Source organism: Callithrix jacchus, chromosome 2 (assembly GCF_049354715.1).
Source record: "Callithrix jacchus isolate 240 chromosome 2, calJac240_pri, whole genome shotgun sequence".
NCBI classification, from domain to species: domain Eukaryota; kingdom Metazoa; phylum Chordata; class Mammalia; order Primates; family Cebidae; genus Callithrix; species Callithrix jacchus.
This window is the reverse complement of record NC_133503.1, coordinates 2,574,932-2,596,409: the sequence shown is the minus strand read 5'-3', so window position 1 is coordinate 2,596,409 and position 21,478 is coordinate 2,574,932. Positions and strand designations below refer to the sequence as shown.

Here is a 21,478-nt window from a genome sequence, read left to right as displayed (position 1 = left end):
AGCTAATTTTTAAAATGTTTTTAGTAGAGACGGGGTTTCACCATGTTGACCAGGATGGTCTCGATCTCTTGACCTCGTGATCCGCCCGCCTCGGTCTCCCAAAGTGCTGGGATTACACAGGCTTGAGCCACCATGTTCAGCTAATTTTTAAAATGTTTTTAGTAGAGACGGGGTTTCACCATGTTGACCAGGATGGTCTCGATCTCTTGACCTCGTGATCCGCCCGCCTCGGTCTCCCAAAGTGCTGGGATTACACAGGCTTGAGCCACCATGTTCAGCTAATTTTTAAAATGTTTTTAGTAGAGACGGGGTTTCACCATGTTGACCAGGATGGTCTCGATCTCTTGACCTCGTGATCCGCCCGCCTCGGTCTCCCAAAGTGCTGGGATTACAGGCCTGAGCCACCCTTTGAGTTCCGGTCCCGCAGAGCGCGCGGGGAGACGCAGAGTGCGGTGGGTGAAGTGGGGGCCCGGGACAGGCCGTGCCCTCTGCCCTTCAGACACCGGAGGCCTCCGCTGTGCTGCCCGCGGGCCAGGCCCGGGCCTTCGAGCCGTGGCGGGCGTCTCTACCCCACCCCCGCTTCGGTGGCCGATGGCGGCGACGGCGCCTTCCCGACCTCAGCCCGGACCCCAGCCCCGGACCCCAGCCAGGAACCCAGCCCGGACCCCAGCCCGGACCCCCAGCCCCGACCCCAGCCCGGACCCCCAGCCCCGACCCCAGCCGGGACCCCAGCCCGGACCCCAGCCAGGAACCCAGCCCGGACCCCAGCCCGGACCCCCAGCCCCGACCCCAGCCCGGACCCCCAGCCCCGACCCCAGCCCCGACCCCAGCCCGGACCCCAGCCAGGAACCCAGCCCGGACCCCAGCCCGGACCCCAGCCCGGACCCCCAGCCCCGACCCCAGCCCCGACCCCAGCCCGGACCCCAGCCCGGACCCCAGCCCCGACCCCAGCCCGGACCCCCAGCCCCGACCCCAGCCCCGACCCCAGCCCGGACCCCAGCCAGGAACCCAGCCAGGAACCCAGCCAGGAACCCAGCCCGGACCCCAGCCCGGACCCCAGCCCGGACCCCAGCCCCGACCCCAGCCCGGACCCCAGCCCGGACCCCAGCCCGGACCCCAGCCCCGACCCCAGCCCCGACCCCAGCCCCGACCCCCGCCCGGACCCCAGCCCCGACCCCAGCCCGGACCCCAGCCCGGACCCCAGCCCCGACCCCAGCCCGGACCCCAGCCCGGACCCCAGCCCGGACCCCAGCCCCGACCCCAGCCCGGACCCCAGCCAGGAACCCAGCCCGGACCCCAGCCCCGACCCCAGCCCGGACCCCAGCCCCGACCCCCGCCCGGACCCCAGCCAGGAACCCAGCCAGGAACCCAGCCCAAACCCCAGCCCCGACCCCCAGCCCCGACCCCCAGCCCGGACCCCCAGCCCCGACCCCAGCCCCGACCCCAGCCCGGACCCCCAGCCCCGACCCCAGCCCGGACCCCAGCCAGGAACCCAGCCCGGACCCCAGCCCCGACCCCCAGCCCCGACCCCCAGCCCCGACCCCCAGCCCCGACCCCAGCCCCGACCCCCAGCCCCGACCCCAGCCGCGGACCCCAGCCCGGACCCCCAGCCGCGGACCCCAGCCCGGACCCCCAGCCCCGACCCCAGCCCCGACCCCCAGCCCCGACCCCAGCCCGGACCCCAGCCCGGACCCCAGCCAGGAACCCAGCCCGGACCCCAGCCCCGACCCCCAGCCCCGACCCCCAGCCCCGACCCCCAGCCCCGACCCCCAGCCCCGACCCCAGCCGCGGACCCCAGCCCGGACCCCCAGCCGCGGACCCCAGCCCGGACCCCCAGCCCCGACCCCAGCCCGGACCCCAGCCCCGACCCCCGGACCCCGCCGGCCCACGCGTGCCGGGCCTCGCCGACCCAGCGGGGCTGCCCGGATGCGACGCCTTTGCGTGGCGGAAGTGGCGGGCCAGGAAAGATGGCGGCCGGGCCAGGAAAGATGGCGGCCGGGCCAGGAAAGATGGCGGCCGGGCCAGGAAAGATGGCGGCCGCTCGAGGGCTGCGCGGCGGAGCCGTTAGGACGCGGCGGTCCCGGGAAGGCGGCCTGAGGACGCAGGCGGGCTCGGCCGCCTCTCTGGGCCACGGAGCCGTGCAGACCCGGGTCCCCAGGGACCGCTCGTCCCCACTGGGCGAGACCTGCCTGGTCCTGACAGCGGACAGAGGCCTTCACAGGCCGGGAGGTGAGCGAAGTTCCCCACGGCGGATGGAACCGTCAGCGGCCATCGCGCGCTCGGCCTTCATTCCACCAGACCCCGCTGTCGGGAGAGAGCAACGGTACAAAGGCCGGCCACCCTCCGGGAGGATGCCGGCCGTCCATGGGAGGCCTGTGTAGATCTGTGAAAAAGCTGTGATCCCAGCACTGGGGGAGGCCGAGGCGGGCGGATCACGAGGTCAAGAGATCGAGACCATCCCGGTCAACATGGTGAAACCCGTCTCTACTAAAAATACAAAAAATTAGCTGGGCATTGTTGCATGTGCCTGTAATCCCAGCACTTTGGGAGGCCGAGGCGGGTGGATCACGAGGTCAAGAGATCGAGACCATCCCGGTCAACATGGTGAAACCCGTCTCTACTAAAAATACAAAAAATTAGCTGGGCATTGTTGCATGTGCCTGTAATCCCAGCACTTTGGGAGGCCGAGGCGGGTGGATCACGAGGTCAAGAGATCGAGACCATCCTGGTCAACATGGTGAAACCCGTCTCTACTAAAAATACAAAAAATTAGCTGGGCATTGTTGCATGTGCCTGTAATCCCAGCACTTTGGGAGGCCGAGGCGGGTGGATCACGAGGTCAAGAGATCGAGACCATCCTGGTCAACATGGTGAAACCCGTCTCTACTAAAAATACAAAAAATTAGCTGGGCATTGTTGCATGTGCCTGTAATCCCAGCACTTTGGGAGGCCGAGGCGGGTGGATCACGAGGTCAAGAGATCGAGACCATCCTGGTCAACATGGTGAAACCCGTCTCTACTAAAAATACAAAAAATTAGCTGGGCATGGTTGCATGTGCCTGTAATCCCAGCACTTTGGGAGGCCGAGGCGGGTGGATCACGAGGTCAAGAGATCGAGACCATCCTGGTCAACATGGTGAAACCCGTCTCTACTAAAAATACAAAAAATTAGCTGGGCATTGTTGCATGTGCCTGTAATCCCAGCACTTTGGGAGGCCGAGGCAGGTGGATCACGAGGTCAAGAGATCGAGACCATCCTGGTCAACATGGCGAAACCCCGTCTCTACTAAAAATACAAAAAATTAGCTGGGCATGGTGGCGCGTGCCTGTAATCCCAGCTACTCAGGAGGCTGAGGCAGGAGAATTGCCTGAACCCAGGAGGCGGAGGTTGCAGTGAGCTGAGATCGCGCCATTGCACTCCAGCCTGGGCAACAAGAGCGAAACTCCATCTCAAATAAAAAAAAAAAAAAAAAAAAAAATGTCCGACCTATGTTAAATGTAGAAGCAGTGAAATACCACTTTGTGAATATCTTTTCGCTAAAAGTCATAGGAAATACTTTTGGAAATTGAATTGTGAAGCCACCTTTGTAGCAGTATAGTACTGTCTACTTGTTCAGTGGTTTAGAGGTGAGAGGGAAGACATCGCAAAAGGTCATGTTCTAGTGTGTTCACACTCGGACATTTCAAACACTATTTTTCTGTAGGTTTTGTGCCTTTTGCTTTGTACATAGTGTGTATCATGGACAATGAGTCCTAATTTTTCAACATCTGGTCTCTAGATGGTAAAGAGGTTCGCAGCGTATGACAAGGTAGTAAAATCGGCATATTTTGTCCCCCTCGTGATGACATTCATAGGAAAACTTGTCTTCTGTAGACGACTTTTGCATTGGAATTTGTTCAGTCATCTCTGAGCATTACACGTGCCTGTACTTGTCCACTGGATTGAAGGCAGAGAAGAAAGAGCGGACGGAATGATTCAAGGCCAAAAGGGTCACGGTTAGACGATACCTCAGATGATAACCATTGATGTGTGTGTGCAGTCTTAGTTAACAGTGCTGTGTACGTGGTGGACAAGTTATATGGAATATCTAGTGTTTCTACATATTTGGAAGTGCCTGGTGTATTTAAAAGTAGTAGAATAACACTTTGTGTAAATAGCTTTTAAAAAGTGATGGGAAATGCTGTTGGGAAGTGGAATTGTGGAACCACCTGGGAGGTGGGAGGGAAGAAATTGCAAAAGGTGTTTTGCCATTGTTTATTAGAAAATCTCAGCTTAATCCATTGCCTGTATGTCACATGCATTTCCTTTAACTCTCCTGTCTATACTGTATATATTATGTATATACTGGACAAATGGGTCCCAATTTTATAATATCTAGTCTCTAGATACGAAAGAGGTTGCCAGAGTATGACAGAAGCAGTTAGGGAACTAACACATCCTGTACACTTCGTTAAAATTCATAGAACGGCTGTCTTCTGAGAAGGACTTTCGGAAGTGAGGTAACATCAGCTGTAGGTGACACGTGTGCCTGAATCCACCAGGTTGTTGGTGGTGAAGAGCTGGAAGGAAGGAAGAGTTCTAGACCAGAATGTTCCTATTTAGAAGGCTCTTTCGGATCTAACCGTTGTTACATGTGTAGTTTATTCAACACTACTGTGTATAGTGGACAAACCGAAGTCCTCATTTGAAACATCTATTCTTTGTAGATGTTTAGAAGTGCACAAAGTATGTTGAAGGTAGAGGTAGTAAATAACAAACACGTCTTGTAGCTGTCCTTTTGATATATCACCTTTTGGAAACTCATCAATTCTCCGAGCAGTACATGACGGTATTTGCGCAGGTTCAGGGAGGAGGAGGAGGGTAAAGGGCTTTCCACCAGTGTGTTTATGATGAGGCACACTGATCATTGTGCCTTACGTCTGCATTTTCGTTAACTGTGCTGTGTATATAGTGTATATAAGTGGACATGAGAGTCCTAGTTTACATCCAGTTGATGTTAAACAGGTTCCCCGTGTATGACAGAAGTAGTTAGTAACTTCAATATGTTGAGTATACCTTGTGTTAAAAATCGTAAAACAGAAGCGACTTTGTTAAAATTCCCCCTAAGCTGTCCGTGGGGTTGGAAGTAGGTTCTAGGCCAGAATGTTTCTATTTGGAAGACACTCAAATTACAGTCTGTGTTATGTATATACACCATTTATTCAATGCTACTGTGTATATAATGGAAAACTTGAGTCCAGTTGGAAATATCTAGTCTTTCTGGGTGTTTAAAAGTGCACAACATAGGTTAAAAGTAGAGGGCTAAAGTAACACCCCTCTAAGCATTTGTTTTCTTTACTTCCTTAGGAGTGGTGGGTTGCATTTGGGAAAGGAATTGTTAGAATTTGATGCTTAGGAGCCTATGCTGACTGTTCCTGCGTGGTGATGGGTGGGGGAGGAGGAGGTATGCAGGGAGAAGGGTTGTGTCCCTGAGGTTAGTTCAGCTGGTCTAACCATTGTTCTGTATGTGCGTTTTAGTTAATATTATGCATAAAAGGATAGACAAGTCGATGCTGAGAGTATGTTGAAACTAGATATAGTAGATCAGTCCCTTTACGCATGTCCTTTTCTTAGTTTTAAGAAGGCCTGTCTTCTGGGAGTGACCTTTGTTATTAGTCCACCTCTTGGAGCCAGACGCCCTATACTTAGTCACTGGGGATGGTGGAAGAGGGAGAAGACGGTGACGGGGAGGGCTCCGCATCTAGAGATGGTTTCCGACGATCACCACAGGTCTGTGTGAGTGTTTTAGTAAAGTGCCTGTGTTTATTGTGGACAAAGTCCATTGTTTTGCAACATCTAAGCTTTATGAATGTCTGGGGTGACAACGTAGAGCTAGTGAATCAGCCAATTTGTAAATGCCTTTGTTGTCATTGACGGAAAAGGTGCATCTTGGACGTGGGATTGTAAACCCCCTCTGAGCAGTGTATGTCAGGACTTGCTCGTTAGTTGGCAGCAGAGGGGCAGGAGGAACCATAAAGGGGGAGGTGTGTGCAGATGTGTCTGTATTTACGTTCTGCTGACAGCCATAATGTATGCATCTCTCGTGGCTGTACCGTAGGAATATATTAAATATACCTTGCTAATATTGTAATGGTATAGATCTGCTAACGCGCTCTCTTGGAAACATTGTACTTAGTGTATTCTGTTGCTGTGTGCTTCATTTTAAGTAGAGCATTAAGGGAATGCAGGATTTAAATCGGAACTCTGCCAATGCTTTTATCTAGAGTTGTGTTGCCATTTTGTCCCAAGAAAGACAGGATTATATTTGTTTTAACAGACTGAGTTGGTGTATTGTATTCTTGGTTATCAGAATGCTCAGATTGCTTTGGGATTTTGAATTGGTGAATATTCATGGTGTGTGCCTCAGTCCCATAAAATCAGATGTTGCGCCTGTGGACACACAGGACCTAGAAGAATGTGTCAAACTGTAAACCGCTTGTGATTGTGACTTTGTTCTTTGCTTCTTGTGTTTTTCGGTTTCCTCTAATGTACTTAACTTCTTAAAAGTAAAGCTTATTTTAAAAACATGTATTGCTGGGCGTGTCTCTACTAAAAATACAAAAAATTAGCTGGGCGTGTTGGCAGGGGCCTATAATCCCAGATACTTGGGAGGCTGAGGCAGGAGAATCACTTGAACCTGGAGGCGGAAGTTGCAGTGAGCCGGGACCTCGCCATAGCACTCCAGCCTGGGCAACAGAGTGAGACTCCATCTCAAACAAACAAAAAAGAACCTTCCTTGCCCATTTTGTTTTCAGCTTGCAGTTTCTATTGGGAGGAGTTCCAAGTGCCAGGAAAAACAGTCTCCAGGCGCATGGGACTCTGGCCAGGGTCCTCATCAGTATGATTCCACCTTACAGGGAGGTGACAGAGCTGGCAGCGTGTGGGCACACGGCAGATACCCAGTTTTCATTGCTTACCCGCATTCTAAAATCACCTTTTTCTAAACTCCTAATATTCCAAATGGATGGCAAGGGGTGTGGGAAGGGGAGACAGTGCTTCACCCATGAGCTGAGCCCACAAATACCTGTTTTAATTTTGTATGAGTTTTTAATTTTTTAAATAGAGATGGGGGCCGAGTGCCATGGCTCATGCCTGTAATCCCGGCACTTTGGGAGGCTGAGGCAGGCGGATCGCACAAGGTCAGAAGTTAGAGAACAGCCTGACCAACATGGTGAAACCCCATCTCTACTAAAAATACAACAAGCCACCTGGGCATGGTGGCGCGCGCCTGTAGTCCCAGCTACTCAGGAGGCTGAGGCAGGAGAATCGCTTGAACCTGGGAGGCAGAGGTTGCATGAGCTGAGTTCGTGCCACTACACTCTAGCCTGGGCGACAGAGCGAGACTCCCAGACTGTCTGAAAAAAAAATAGAGATGGGAGCTGGTGCTGAGGCTCACGCCTGTAATCCCAGCACTTTGGGAGGCTGAGGTGGGGGGATCACTTGAGGTCAAGAGTTCGAGGCCAGCCTGGCCAACATGGTGAAACCCCATCTCTACTAAAAATACAAAAATTAGTTTGGCTTGGTGGTGTGTGCCTGTAATCCCAGCTACTTGGGAGGCTGAGGCAGGAGAATCGCTTGAATCCAGGAGGCAGAAGTTGCATGAGCCGAGATCACGCCACTGCACTCCAGCCCGCGTGACAGAGCGAGACTCCGTGTCAAAAATAAAAATAAGATAAAATAAGAGATGGTGGTCTCATGATAGTGCCCAAATTGGTCTCAAACTTCCGGGCTCAAGCAATCCTGCTGTTTTGGGCCTCATAAAGTGCTGGGATTACAGGCATGAGACACCACACTCGAACACATACCTAATTGATTCACAGTTTAAAAAGCACTTCATACAGTTTCACTTGGAGCACAAAACCCTGGTATAAAGCCAATTTTAGAGACATTGTGACTTGCTAAACGTTGCCAAGTAGGTGAGTTGGAGAGCCCAGATCAGCCCCGTATGTTGTGGGTGCCCACATTTCCTTATGATACTGACCATCATTTATTTCACTTTGGGGAAAGTTTTTTTTTTTTTTTTGAGATGGAGTCTTGCTCTGTGACCAGGCTGGAGTGCAATGGTGCAATCTCAGCTCACTGCAACCTCCGCCTCCTGGGTTCAAGCGATTCTGCCTCAGCCTCCCAAATAGCTGGGATCACAGGGGCGTGCCACCACGCCCGGCTAATTTTTTTGTGTTTTTAGTAGAGACGGTGTTTCACTGTGTTGGCCAGGATGGTCCCGATCTCTTGACCTCTCCGCCCGCCTCGGCCTCCCAAAGTGCTGGGACTGCGCCCGGCCTGGGGAAAGTTTTTTACTGAATTGTTTATATACAAAAGAGCCGGAAAAGACTTTAGGGAATGAATTCTAAGCATAAAAGCCTCCAACTTAACCGAAATGCAACATATTGAAACACAAATTCTACAAGGTTTAAAATACCTGGAACTCTTTCTTTAATTTACTGTTTTTTCTTTTGTTTTATTTTGCTTTTTAGACAGGGTCTTGCTGTGTTGCCCTGGCTGGAGTGCAGTGGCACAAGCATGGCTCACTACAGCCTTGTCCTCTTGGGCTCAAGAGATCCTCTCGCCTCAGGGTCCTGAAGAGCTGGGACCACAGGTGGGCATCACCATGGCCAGCTATGTTTTTTCCAATTGCTGACCAGAGGGGGTCATGCTATGTTGCCCAGGCTGGTCTTAAACTCCTGTCCTCCCACCTTGGCCTCCCAAAGTGCCGAGATTACAGGAGTAAGCCACTCAGGCTGCCCTGGCTAATTTTTGTATTTTTATTTTTGAGACAGAGTCTTGCTCTGTTGCCCAGGCTGGAGTGCCGTGGTACAATCTCGTCTCACTGCAACCTCTGCCTCCCAGGTTCAAACAATTCTCCTGCCTCAGCCTCCTGAATAGCTGTGATTACAGACACCCGCCACCATGCCCTGCTAATATTTTTTAGTAGAGACTGGGTTTCACCACGTTGGCCAGGTTGGTAACCTCGTGATCTGCCCTCCTCAGCCTCCCAAAGTGCTTAGATTACAGGCGTGAGCCACTGCACTGCCTTATTTGCCATGAATAGACCTACTTTCTCCCTCACATTTCTAAGCTACAGATTTGATTCTTGCTGGTTTATGAGGTATCTTCAAGGCTCCCGTGGGTAACAAACTCCACGATGCTCACATCCCTTCTATCAGTGGCACAGTGTTTGCATATAACCTGTGAACATGTGCAGTGCACTTTAAATCATCTCTAGATTACTTAAGATACCTCCTACAGTGTGAACAGGATGTAAATACGCTGTATTGTTTAGGGAATGGCAGGCAAAGTAGTCTGTTTCCTACAAGAGTGACCATGAATTTTTTCAGAAGAAAATTTTTTGAGACAGGATCTCACTCTGGGCTGGAGTTAAGTGGCACGGTCTTAGCTCACTGCAACCTTGAACTCCTGGCTTCCGCAATCCCACCACCTCAGCCTCCCTAGCGGCTGGGACTGCAGGTGTATGCTACTGCACCTGGGTGATTTCTCTTCTATGGGTATCTCTGCTGAGAAACGCTGAGTGTGTGATGAGACGTATTGTTTGCTAGGAAGAAAGATGGCAATGAAACTTAGCCGGCACCGCCCCCCCCAAGTAGAAAAGTACTTGGAGTTTTCTAAAGTGGCAAGACAAGATATAATTATCACACACCAGTTAAAACAGTTACTTAGGGGTGGGATATGTGAGCCTGCCCCCTTGGCTCCCCTGTGAATACTTTTGTCTGTGATCAGCGGTAAGCGGGCACCAGCTGCCTACCTGGCATATTTTTGTGTTGAGAAAATATACCGAACATCTGTTTGTTAATAATAGTCACCTGTTCACAGAGAGTAACTACGTGGGTCAGAATGTGCTCGAGGCCCTCAGCCTGGAATGCTGTCAGCCCCCGAAGCTCTCAGCTCCGAAGGCTGTTGGCCTTAATGGTCCCACTTTGCTGTTCTCTCTGGGCATCTGCTTCTCAGTTCCTTCAGCGCACCCTGGGTGGGGATCTCGACGGCTGAGCTGGTCTCGTAGATCTCACTTTGTTGCAAAGGCTCCAAATATTCTCCATCCTCAACTGGCTGAATTCATGGATGTGGAACTCGGGGATTTGAAGGGCTGACTGCACAATCAATAAATGCATCACAAAGTCCTTTCTGACCTCAGGGCCATAGGCCTGTGCACGTGGAGGGTCATTACACATCCTTCTTGTAGCAGGGACTCCTACCAGGGAGAGGCCAGGCCAGTCACACTTGCATCGTGTCAGTTGTTCATGTTTCTTTCATTCGGTTTATTTGAATCACCACTACACCTGGGTACGAGGGACATCTGAGCATGCAGCACCACAGACTCACAGAGGTCCCGAGCCTCCGGGAAAATGAGCAAAGGTGTCTTCTGTAAACCCAGAAGGCAATATGCTGGGGGACTGGCCAGGAGTGAATTGTGCTCAGAGGCTGAGAGTCTGTTTCAGAAACTGAAAGCTTAGGCATTCCAAGAACACAGCTGATAGGAGGCAAGGCAGCAACTGGCTGAGCCCCTTAATCACCGGCACCTCACTCACCTGACAGGGACGTCGAGCTCTGAAACTCAGAAAAAAGAACCTGTGGAAGCTGAGCATGGTGGCTCACACCTGTACTCCCAGCACCGTGGGAGGCTGACGTGGGCAGGTCACCTGAGGTCAGGAGTTCGACACCAGCCTGGCCAACATGGTGAAACCCTGTCTCTACTAAAAATACAAAATTAGCTCTGCGTGGTGGTGCATGCCTGTAATCCCAGCTACTGGGGGTGGGGTGGGGCGCTGAGGCAGGAGGATCGCTTGAACCTGGGAAGTAGAGGTTGCAGTGAGCCTAGATCACATCACTGCACTCCAGCGTGGGTGACAGAGCAAGATGCCGTCTCAAAAACATGACAAAAAAATTGCAACGCAAAATGTAGGCTGAAGATCAACTAGAAGAGAATGAAATTTTGAGCTTTCCATGAAGGATGGAACCGGGCTCACTTAGACCTGCTGATCCTTTTGTAGTTCAGTGTGATGACTGGGTTTTCGCACTCATAGCTGAGGGGTACCTCCCTCAAACCTGGTTACACTGACATATTACCCCGCTGACACGAAAGATGTGGCCTACTCCAAATTGTATCCCGTCCTTAAAGTTCTTCCCCAGCACGGAGTGGGTGATTGCAGCCTGACTGTTTTAGGAAGAGGAGGCGACAACACTTGAGGCAGAAGAAAAGCAACCTCAGGGGAACTGTGCATATTAAGATTGGTTTTTATTGTCAATCAGGAGTCTCCAAGGAAGAGACTATGGCCTTGGGTTTAGTTTCAGTTCATGGTTAGGCCCGTAAAACCCCTTCCTCATCCCTCTTCTCTGTTACTTGCAGCTTCAGGCTGCTAAAAGCCTAAAACCAAACAGAACAAAGGCGGGTGGGTGGCACAAGCTTGCTGGGAGACAGGAGGGGAATAGGGAACCCACCCCAAGCAGGCTTATTCCTGTTCCTTTATCCTTCGCTTGATTAAAACAATGTATTTTTGAGACAGAGTCTTACTGTCACCCAGGCTGGAGTGCAGTGGCATGAACTGAACTCACTGCAACCTCCGCCTTCCATGTTGAAGCAATTCTCTTGCCTCAGCCTCCCAAGTAGCTGGGATTCCAGGCAGGCACCATCACGCCTGGCTTAAAACAGCATTTTAAGCAGAGATTCCTGCTACTGATCAGCTTGCTTAACTCCAGGCCCACAGGATCTGGACCCTGGAATCGAGCAGCATGTTTGTGAGTGAGCCACTCCTCACATAATCCCTCAGGGAGCTGTCAGATCTGGGTGGGTGCTAATTTCATAACCAGAGGATACAGACTAGATGAATCACATCCTGGAAGAAAATCACTTTATTCTAATTAACTCACAAAGAATAAAACCATAACAGCTAGTTTAAGGAGGCCACACAAACATTTGACCAGCTCCCAATTCTACAGAGTAGGAACACCCCCTTCCATTTCAATTCTGAAGCAAGGAAGTTAGGAATGACGGAGAGGTTTAACTGATGGCTACACTTGATACCTTCACTATTAATTAAACTTTTATATTAACTTGGTTATGAGAGCTGGTTTTCCATTTCTCCAGTTTGAACTTCTTGATTAAGCCAATCCTGCAAAGGGAAAAAGTAAGTTAGAAGAGTGCTAGCTTCATATACTCAACAAAACAGAAGCCTTCCAAATCACGAAAGCAGTGACAAGAAGCCAAGGTCACAGCCTTTTTTTTTCTTTCTTTTTTGAGCCGGAGTTTGTCTGTTGTTAACCAGACTGGAGTGCAATGGTGTGATCTCGGCTCACTGCAACCTCCGCTTCCTGGGTTCAAGCAATTCTCCAGCCTCAGCCTCCCGAGTAGCTGGGACTACAGGTGCGCACCACCATGCCCAGCTAATTTTTGCATTTTTAGTAGAGACGGGGTTTCACCTCGTTGACCAGGATGGTCTCGATCTCTTGACCTCATGATCCATCCACCTCGGCCTCCCAAAGTGCTGGGATTATAGGCGTGAGCCACCGCACCCGGTCAGCCTTTTTTTTTTTTTTTAAAATAAAAAATAGAGATGGGGTTTTGCTATGTTGCCCAGGCTGGTATCAAACTCCTGGGCTCAAGCAATCCTCCCACGTTGGCCTCCCAGAGTGCTAAGTGATTGAAGGCATCCTGCAACAAGACACCCTGAATCTCAGGTGTTCCCCTGAGGAACTTAATAAACTCCTTTCACTCAATGAGGTACAAGATACAGATAATATCAGTGTTTTGTCTATTCCTGGATTTTGGTAAAAACGGAATAATTTTATATTCATGGCCTTAAGGCGAGGAGGTCACTCTCATCCAGTAATCACAGTAAGACCTGGCATACTGATTCACACCTTCTTCTCCTTCTTCATTTTTTTTTTTTTTTAATTTGGGATGGAGCCTCGCTCTGTCACCCAGGCTGGAGTGCAGTGGTGGGATCCTGGCTCACTGCACCCTCCGCCTGCCAGGTTCAAGGGATTCTCCTGCCTCAGCCTTCCAAGTAGCTGAGATTACAGGCACCCACCACCACACCCAGCTAATTTTTTGTATTTTTAGTAGAGGTGGGTTTTGCCGTGTTGGCCAGGCTGGTCTCAGACTCCCAACCTCAGGTGATCCACCCGCCTTGACCTCCCAAAGTGCTGGGATTACAAACATGAGCCATCACGCCTGGCCTATACCTTCTGAAGGAAGAAGAAAATTCAGAAAATGACTCTGGCCCAGTTGTTAGGAGTTAATTCTAGAGAAATATCCACAGTCTTCTCCAAACTTATCAATTTAATTTATTAAACACAGATTCCCCTAAGTTCTACAGGATCCAGGAACACCACTGTGAATTAAGCAGATGCAAACTGAACAAAGCACCTACCGTTTGCAAGTCGGCACTGTTTCAGCACCTCACTGAAGCCCTCACAGAGCTTGATGTCACCCTGGTTCTGGGCACACTCCAAGAACTGTTTGATCTCATAGAAGCAAGGCTGCTGCTGCTGTGCAGGCTGGGTTCCCTGAGGCTCCTGTGAAGGCAAAACCTTCATTATTGCTAAGAGAGAAAATCATATTCATGCCTGGACAGTGAAGAGCACATCCTCTTTGAGGTGAAAGGGAAATGGAACTAGCACCAGATGCAAATTAAAGCTTCCATCTCTTAACATGGAAAGGGAAAACATTTAAATCTTTAAAAAATATTTTAGGCCGAGTGTGGTGGCTCACACCTGTAATCTCAGCACTCTGGGAGGCCGAGGCGGGTAAATCACTTGAGGTCAGGAGTTTGAGACCAGCCTGGCCAATGTGGTGAAACCCCATCTGTCCTAAAAATACAAAAATTAGCTGGGCATGGCAGTGCATGTCTGTAATCCCAACTACTCAGGAGGCAGAGGCAGAATAGCTTGAACTTGGGAGGTGAAGCCTGCAGTGAGCTGAGATTGCGCCACTGCACTCCAGCCTGGGCGACAAAGCAAGACTCCATCTCAAAAAGAGAAAAACTTAAATAAATATTTTTAGTAGAGACAGGGTCTCACTGTGTTGCCCAGCCTGGTCTCAAACTTCTGGGATCAAATGATGCCCTCACTTCAGCCTCCTGAAGTGGTGGGATTATAGGGATAAGACACTGTGCGCAGCCAAAAGTGAAAATATTTAAAAGCAGAAGGCAAACAGCTTTAACAAAATTCCAATGACAACCAGAAAGATTCATAAAGATGCAAATAAAGTGGAATTGTTATCTTGGTGTGAAGACTAAATGGTTTAGTGATGCTTTGGGGAGGAAAAATGGCACTTTATAGAAAAATGGATGCAGGAGCTTCAAGCACACCAGAAACAGCAGAGAATACCCACCTATACTCATTACGCAAGAAAACCCATACACCACAGAAAGCCAGGTAATGGCAAATACCAGGCAGAAGAGCACAGAGCTATTTGAGATTTTTGATTCCTTAAGTAAGATCAAGACAGGATTGTAGGAAGTGACACTGAGATAAAGCGGTTGTTTTACAGGGAGTCAGGCTGGACTGTTACATCTACTCCTTGGGAAGAAATACAGTTTGTACAGTGCTTGGTGCTGGGCTAGGGCAGTAACTCAACTGCCAGATGTAGCTTTTGATGACCCATTGTCAACAGTGGGTTCTAAAACACGAGGAACTTAGAAACGTCTGGTCTTTCTCATAAAATCCACCCATGGAAGGGAAACGCTGCCGAAATTCTCACCTGGTAAGTGATGTCAGGCCTCGCAGGCTCGGGATCACTTCCTCCACTGAAGCCCCCAGTAATGGCGTGGCCCAGTGTGTGCCCCACAGCAGAGCCCACAGCCACGCCAGCTGCAGTGGTTGCCATCTGGGACAGCAGACCTGGCTGCCGGGGCGCAGCAGCAGGAGAGCCAACTGCAGAGGGGGGTGCCGCTGCTGGTGGCTGAGCGGCGGGTGCTGGCCTGGGCGCAGCTCTCATCGGAGGGGCCCGGCTGTGAAAGAAAAGAACAAAGGGTAAAAGTTCCCACTTCCAACCAGTTTTGAAAACTGTCAACTTAATAATAACTTATATATTAAAACAGACCTCAAGTTTTCATTTCAAATTATTTACATCATTTTCTCTCTTCAATTTTTTTTTTTTTTTTTTTGACAGGGCCTCCCTCCGATGCCCAGGCTGGAGTGCAGTGTCATGATCTCCTGTCACTGCAACCTCTGCCCCCCCAGGTTCAAGCGTTTCTCCTGTGTCAGCCTCCCCAGTAGCTGGGATTACCGGCATCCACCATCACGCCCAGCTAAGTTTGTATTTTTAGTAGAGACAGGGTTTCACCTTGTTGGCCAGGTTGGTCTTGAACTCCTGACCTCATATGATCCACCCGCCTCCCAAAGCGTCAGGATTATAGGTGTGAGCCACTGCGCCCAGCCCCTTTTATCTTTTCTTATAATACTAAATGCCAAGGACAAACTATTTTTTCCTGCTGCGTTGCAACCATTTCCATGTATTCACATAGCCCACAGTATCTTTAAAGAGATATCCAATATGTCATAAGAAATATAGACTTAAAAGATTCTTACAGAATTCATTCATTCAGATATTAGGTAACTACAGGGCGCTAATACTATAAACAAGAGACAAAAACCTCTGCATTCATGGAGTTTACATTTCTTTTGAGGGATCAAATCATTAAGATAGGCTGCAGAGCTGTGGCTCTTGCCTGTAATCCCAGTGATCTGGGAAGTGGAGGCAAGAGGATTTGAGACCAGGACTTTGAGATCAGCCAGGGCCACATAGTGAGACCCTGTCGCCACAAAAATATACAACAGAATGAAGTTGCCAGGTGTGACACACACACCTGTAGTCCCAGCTACCCTGGAGGCTGAGGCGACAGAATAGCTTGAGGCCAGGTCGTCATGGCTGCCGTCAGCCATGATTACATCACCGCACTGAAGTCTGAGTTACATCGTGAGACTCTGACTCAAAATATAAATAAACAAGAATGTCATATTTTAAGTGTCATGGACGAAATGTCAGAAGAATATGTTGTGAGATATCTCTATTTTAGGGTAATCAAGGAAGGTCTGGCTGAACCAGTAACATTCTAATTAAGACCTAAGGATGGTCAACTGGGGAAAGAATCTAGTCCAATCCCTTCATTTTACACGCTCTAAAATAAGACTGGTGAGAGGGACTGACTCGTCTGAACGGTTCCTCCCCTGTACAACGTTCAGACGCGCTCAGCAATGTCACTAGGCCGGGGTTACTCCTGTCATCCCAGCACTTCGGGAGGCCGCGGCAGGAGGATCTCTTGAGACCCGGAGTCCGCGATCAGCCTGGGCAACACAGCGAGGTCCCGCGTCTACAAACACTAGCCGGGCGTGGCGGCGCGTGCCCGCAGTGCCAGCTACTCAGGACGCTGAGGCCCGGGCTGCCGTGAGCCGTGCCCACGCCGCTGCACCGCAGCCTGCGCGACAGGGGAAGACCGTCCTCAGATCAGCAAAGATACGATGTCACTAATGTCATCTTCACGTGTATCACGCTCCCGGATAGAATGAGCCGTTTCCGGATCGTTTCCTCGGGTGCTCTTCCCCCCACATCACGCTAGGTCAAAGGGTTGAGGCTTCCTGTCACGTGGCACCCGGCCGCAACGTTCTGCCTTTGCCGCCGCTCGGACAGGAAGCTTTTTCCTTAAGTGAATTCCCTCCCCACACGCCCCTAACACACGCTTTGCGCTCAATCCACCGCCCCCAGGCCGAGGCGGGCCCCGTCGCTGCCGGCCTCGGTTCGCCCCCGCCCGCGCGCGGCCTCCCTCTGCATCATGGCGCCGGTGGGGTCCGGACGCTCGCGCTCTGGCCTCAAACCACGCGATGGTCTCACCTGGCCGGAGGGGCCATGCGGGAGGTGCGGCTTCGGCTTCCACGCGGCATCCTAGCTGCGGGGCTGCTCGGCCTTTAGACGAGCAATGACCAGGGAAGAGCTCGGCGGCCTCTGAGAAAACCGGAAGACGGGAGGCGGGGCTGGCCTCAGCGCGCAACCAATCAGCGCACAGGCAGAGGCCTTCCGTTCTCCACTGTCTCCGGGGCCCTGAAGGTCACTGAAGGAGCGGGACGTCACGAGGACGCCGTCCCCCCAGCCCCGCCTCGAGTTCCGATTGGCTCCGCGTGAGCGCGGGTGGGGCTTTGACGTCACAGGGACGCTCCATGGGTGACGTCACAGAGGCGGGCCTTCGGTGGCCGGCGTCGCGCCTTGAGCGGGGCTGTCTCCTGAGCGGAGCCTCGCAGCCTCCTCCCCGCCGGGTCCTGTGCGCTGCTGGCTGAAGAACGGCAGTTGACAGACTCCGACCCGGCGCAGGGTTTATGTCGGTAGAAAACCCCGTCTCTGCTAAAAAGTAGCTGGGCGAGGTGGCGCACCCCTGTAGTCCCAGCTACTCGGGAAGCTGACGGAGGAGAATCTCTTGAACCCAGGAGGTTGCAGTGAGCTGAGCTCTAACCACTGCACCCCCACGCTGCGCGACAGAGTGAGGCTCCAGAGTTTGAGACCAGCCTGGGCAATGTAGAGAGACCCTGTCTCTACAGAACAAACCAAAAAACGGGATTCTGCAGATCCAAGCGATCCTCCTGCCTCAGCCTCCTGGGTAACTGTGTTCACCTGTGGCCCCAGCTACTTGGGAAACTGAGGCAGGAGGATCAGTTGAGGCCAGGAGCTCAAGGCTGCAGTGAGCTGTGAGCGTCCCACTGCTCTCCATCCCGGGAAGAGAATGAGATCTTGTTTCTAGATAGTTCGCTAACTGGCTAGATAATTGATTCATAGTTTCCTATCAAATTCTTTTCCCTAGATTTGAATATGTTTTCCTTTTTTTTTTTTTTTTTTTTTTTTTCTGAAACGGAGCCTTGCTCTGTCTTCCAGGCTGGAGTGCAGTGGCGCAGCCTCCACCGCCCAGGTTCAAGCGGTTCTCCTGCCTCAGCCTCCTGAGTAGCTGGGACTACAGGGCGTGCTACCTACCACCCTTGGCTAATTTTTGTATTTTTGGTAGAGATGGGTGTAGGGAGAGCCCTCACACCACCTGTGGGTACCGGGTTCGGTGGCAGCAAAGGAATTGAGAAAAAGGTTAAGAATGAAAGTGGAACCACGGGCCATCACTTGTACTCAGGCAGTGAAGGCCCTGAGCTCCGGGTTCCACAGTATTGAACACAGTCACTTTTTTTTTAAATTGTATTTGGGCTCTGGGGTACATGTGCACATCCTGCATCCCGCAGGATTGTTGCATAGGTGCACACATGCCATGGTGGTCTGCTGTCTCCGTCTCCCCCATCCGTTGTCGCCTGCATCAGGCATTAACCATCATCACTTCTATCTATAGTGCTGGTGGTAGGGTGAATCGGTGAAGGAGACGCTGTGCATCAGACATAAAATTGATGGCAGTGGCGGTTTATGTGAGTTTCTCAAGAGTTAGAAGCGTGTGCTTATCAATAGTGCAGCTGGTGGGAGCGGGCTTATCAACTAGCCTGCAAGTCTGGTTACTTTGCAGTGCTTCGAGGGAGTGTTACGTCCTTGCTGAGGTCACTTTGTTCCTGGGAACATGGTAGCAATAGAGACGCCTTCCACAGTTTATTGTTCGTGATTTCTTTTATGTTATACATGACTTATAACCAGTTAATGTAGGCACGCTGTAAACCCTTTCTCCATTGCTGCTTCCCCCAACAGATTGGGTTTCACCATGTTGGTCAGGCCTTGTGAGCCACCTGCCTCGGCCTCCCAAAGTGCTGGGATTACAGATGTGAGCCACCTCGCCTGGCCTTGAACATGTTTTTCCAAAGTAGCATTCAACACAACAGCATTTTATAATGTTACTAGTTGTTAATATATTGTTTTTCTGAAATGTAGTATCCTTTACAAAAGCAGTTTTTTCTTTCAAAGCACGGATAGGTCCTTAAGTGGATTTGTGTGATACTGGCAACCTTGGTACCATTTTCTCCGGTTGATTGGAACACTCAGTCAATAATTTCAGGCCACTGTTGGCCTTCAAGGAAGAGCCCAAAGGCGACAAGCAAGGGCGCTGTGTCTATTCGCCTTCCAGAAGCATTTTCACCTTCCCTGAAGGTTTCCCTTGATGAACCTTTAGAAGTACTGGATGTAGAACTGACCCAGTGCTGCCCCGGCAGCTTTGTACATTGGGCTAAGTTTACATTTCTTACCTTTATGAGAGGTGCCCTGGTAGACCAGTGCAGTTACACAGGAAGTCTGATCTCAGCTGCACTGTCCAGAGATGCAACATGGTTCAATCAAATAACATTCCCTGAGCCTGTTTCTTTAGCTGTAAAGTAAGAGTAACAATTATACCCATCTAAATAGACAACTGTATTGGAGTGGTCTTTTTCTTCTTTCTTTTTTTTTTTTTTTGAGACGGAGTTTCGCTCTTGTTACCCAGACTGGAGTGCAATGGCGCGATCTTGGCTCACCGCAACCTCCGCCTCCTGGGTTCAGGCAATTCTCCTGCCTCAGCCTCCTGAGTAACTGGGATTACAGGTACGCGCCACCATGCCCAGCTAATTTTTTGTATTTTTAGTAGAGACGGGGTTTCACCATGTTGACCAGGTTGGTCTCGATCTCTCAACCTCGTGATCCACCCTCCTCGGCCTCCCAAAGTGCTGGGATTACAGGCTTGAGCTACCGCACCCGGCCCTCTTTTTTTTCTTTCTATGAAACTGTCTTTGCCAGGTGAGGTGGCTCACACCTGTAATTCCAGCACTTTGGGAGGCTAAGGTGGGTGGATCATGAGGTCAGGAGATCGGGACTATCCTGGCCAACATGGTAAAACCCCGTCTCTACTAAAATACAAAAAACTAGCTGGATGTGGTGGCACAAGCCTGTAGTCCCAGCTGAGGCAGGGGAATCGCTTGAACCCGGGAGGCGGAGCAGCCTGGTGACAAGAGTGAGACGCTGTCTCAAAAAAAAAAAAAAAAACGAAACAAAACGAAACTGTCTTTAACACAGAACTGATTTTCTTTGCCATACCACATTCTTTTTTTTTTTTGAGATGAGTCTGTTTTTTTTGTTTGTTTTTTGGGATGGAGTCTTGCTCTGTTGCCCAGGTCGTAGTGCAGTGGGGGCAATCTCAGCTCACTGCAACCTCCCCCTCCTGGGTTCAAGCGATTCTCCTGTCAAGCTGGGATTACAGGTACCCACCCCCACACCTGGCTAATTTTTTTTTTTTTTTTTTTTTTTTTGTATTTTTAGTAGAGATGGGGTTTCATCATGGCTGGTCTTGAACTGCTGACCTCAAGTGATCCATCTGTCTTGGCTTCCCAAAGTGCTGGGATTATAGGCATCAGCCACTGCACCCAGCCTGTTTTTAAGTGAAAGTTCTTAAAATGGTATTTTTAGTATTTCATAGATGGTGTGTGAACAGCAATCTTCTATTTTTTTTGAGACGAAGTCTCACTCTGTTGCCAGGCTAGAGTGCAAGATCCCGGCTCACTGTGACCTCCGCCTCCTGCGTTCAAGCAATTCCTCTGCCTCAGTCTCCCCAGAAGCTGGGACTAAAGGCACGCACCACCACTCCTGGCTAAGTTTGGTAATTTTTTAGTAGAGATGGGGTTTCACCATGTTGGACAGGATGGTCTCCATTTCTGGACCTCATGATCCACCTGCTTTGACCTCCCAAAGTGGTGTGATTATAGGTGTGAGCCACTGTGCGTGGCCAATGAGCAGCAATCTTAATAGCTCGTTGCCCGACACTTTGGGGGCCGGAAGATAACACTGGGAGCTGATTTGACCCAGATGTCTCTAATTCTATCATGAGGTGTCTTGGAGGATCAGAGTGAGTTGCTGGTGTGTCCACAAGGAAATGAGCATGGAACTCTCACGACAGCTGTCCTGAGTAGAGTGTGTGTGTGCTGTGCTTGAGTATCTCACTGCTCATTTATGCACAGGCTTTCTGGAGACTGAGTCACCAGAAGTATCTGCTTCATAAATAATGTAGCCCTATTTCTTTTCTTTCTTTCTTTTTTTTTTTTGACAAGGTCTTGCTTTATTACCCAGGCGGGAGTGCAGTGGTACTATCTTGGCTCACTGCAACCTCTGCCTTGTGGGTTCAAATGAATCCCCTGCTTCAGCCTTCTCAGTAGCTCGGACTACAGGTGTGTGCCACTACATCCAGCTAATTTTTTTTTTGTTTTTAGTAGAAACAAGGGTTCACCATGTTGGTGATGATGATCTTGATTTCTTGACCTTGTGATCTGCCCGCCTCTGCCTCCCCAAGTCCGAGGTGTAAGCCACTGCGCCTGGTTGTGGTGTCTCTTATTTTAAGGTCTGGGGTTCCTCTTAACCTTCTTTTTTTATTTTTGTTTTTGAGATGGATTCTTGATCTGTTGCCCAGGCTGGCAGTGGCATGCTCTGGGCTCACTGCAACATCTGCCTCCTGGGTTCAAGTGATTCTCTGGCCTCAGCCTCCTGCCTAGCTGAGACTACAG

At 50.7% G+C, this 21,478-nt stretch overlaps 3 protein-coding genes and 1 pseudogene across 19 annotated transcripts in view; 2 read left to right on the top strand and 2 right to left on the bottom strand.

Moving 5' to 3' along the window:
- The window catches only part of PHKG1 (phosphorylase kinase catalytic subunit gamma 1), an 18,446-nt gene extending 16,050 nt beyond the window's left edge, over positions 1 to 2,396 (bottom strand). Inside the window, exon 1 of the mRNA XM_035291919.3 lies at positions 2,190 to 2,396. The gene's annotated coding sequence lies outside the window, so the exon portion shown is untranslated. The remainder of the gene's footprint in view (positions 1 to 2,189) is intronic.
- The window catches only part of LOC144579809 (uncharacterized), a 33,522-nt gene continuing 13,987 nt past the window's right edge, over positions 1,944 to 21,478 (top strand). For 7 of the 16 annotated variants that reach the window (XM_078353549.1, XM_078353526.1, XM_078353532.1 and 4 more), the window contains exon 1: positions 1,944 to 21,478. In XM_078353549.1, the coding sequence (XP_078209675.1) occupies positions 1,968 to 2,381 (414 nt within the window). In that variant the 5' untranslated portion in view covers positions 1,944 to 1,967 and the 3' untranslated portion in view covers positions 2,382 to 21,478. The other 9 variants (XM_078353539.1, XM_078353540.1, XM_078353533.1 and 6 more) reach the window with 5 other exon arrangements.
- On the top strand, positions 11,032 to 11,129 carry LOC118151994 (small nucleolar RNA U13; annotated as a pseudogene).
- Positions 11,268 to 17,012, bottom strand: CHCHD2 (coiled-coil-helix-coiled-coil-helix domain containing 2). 2 transcript variants are annotated; one of them, XM_054252414.2, is made up of 4 exons: positions 16,884 to 17,012; positions 14,754 to 15,003; positions 13,423 to 13,582; positions 11,268 to 12,162 (listed from the first exon to the last, which is right to left on the bottom strand). In XM_054252414.2, exons 1-4 carry the CDS (start codon positions 16,931 to 16,933, stop codon positions 12,152 to 12,154), a joined length of 471 nt encoding a protein of 156 aa, XP_054108389.1. In that variant the 5' UTR covers positions 16,934 to 17,012; the 3' UTR covers positions 11,268 to 12,151. The 2 variants fall into 2 exon arrangements, with proteins under 2 accessions (XP_054108389.1, XP_002759840.1); XM_002759794.7 differs by having other exon boundaries at positions 13,423 to 13,567.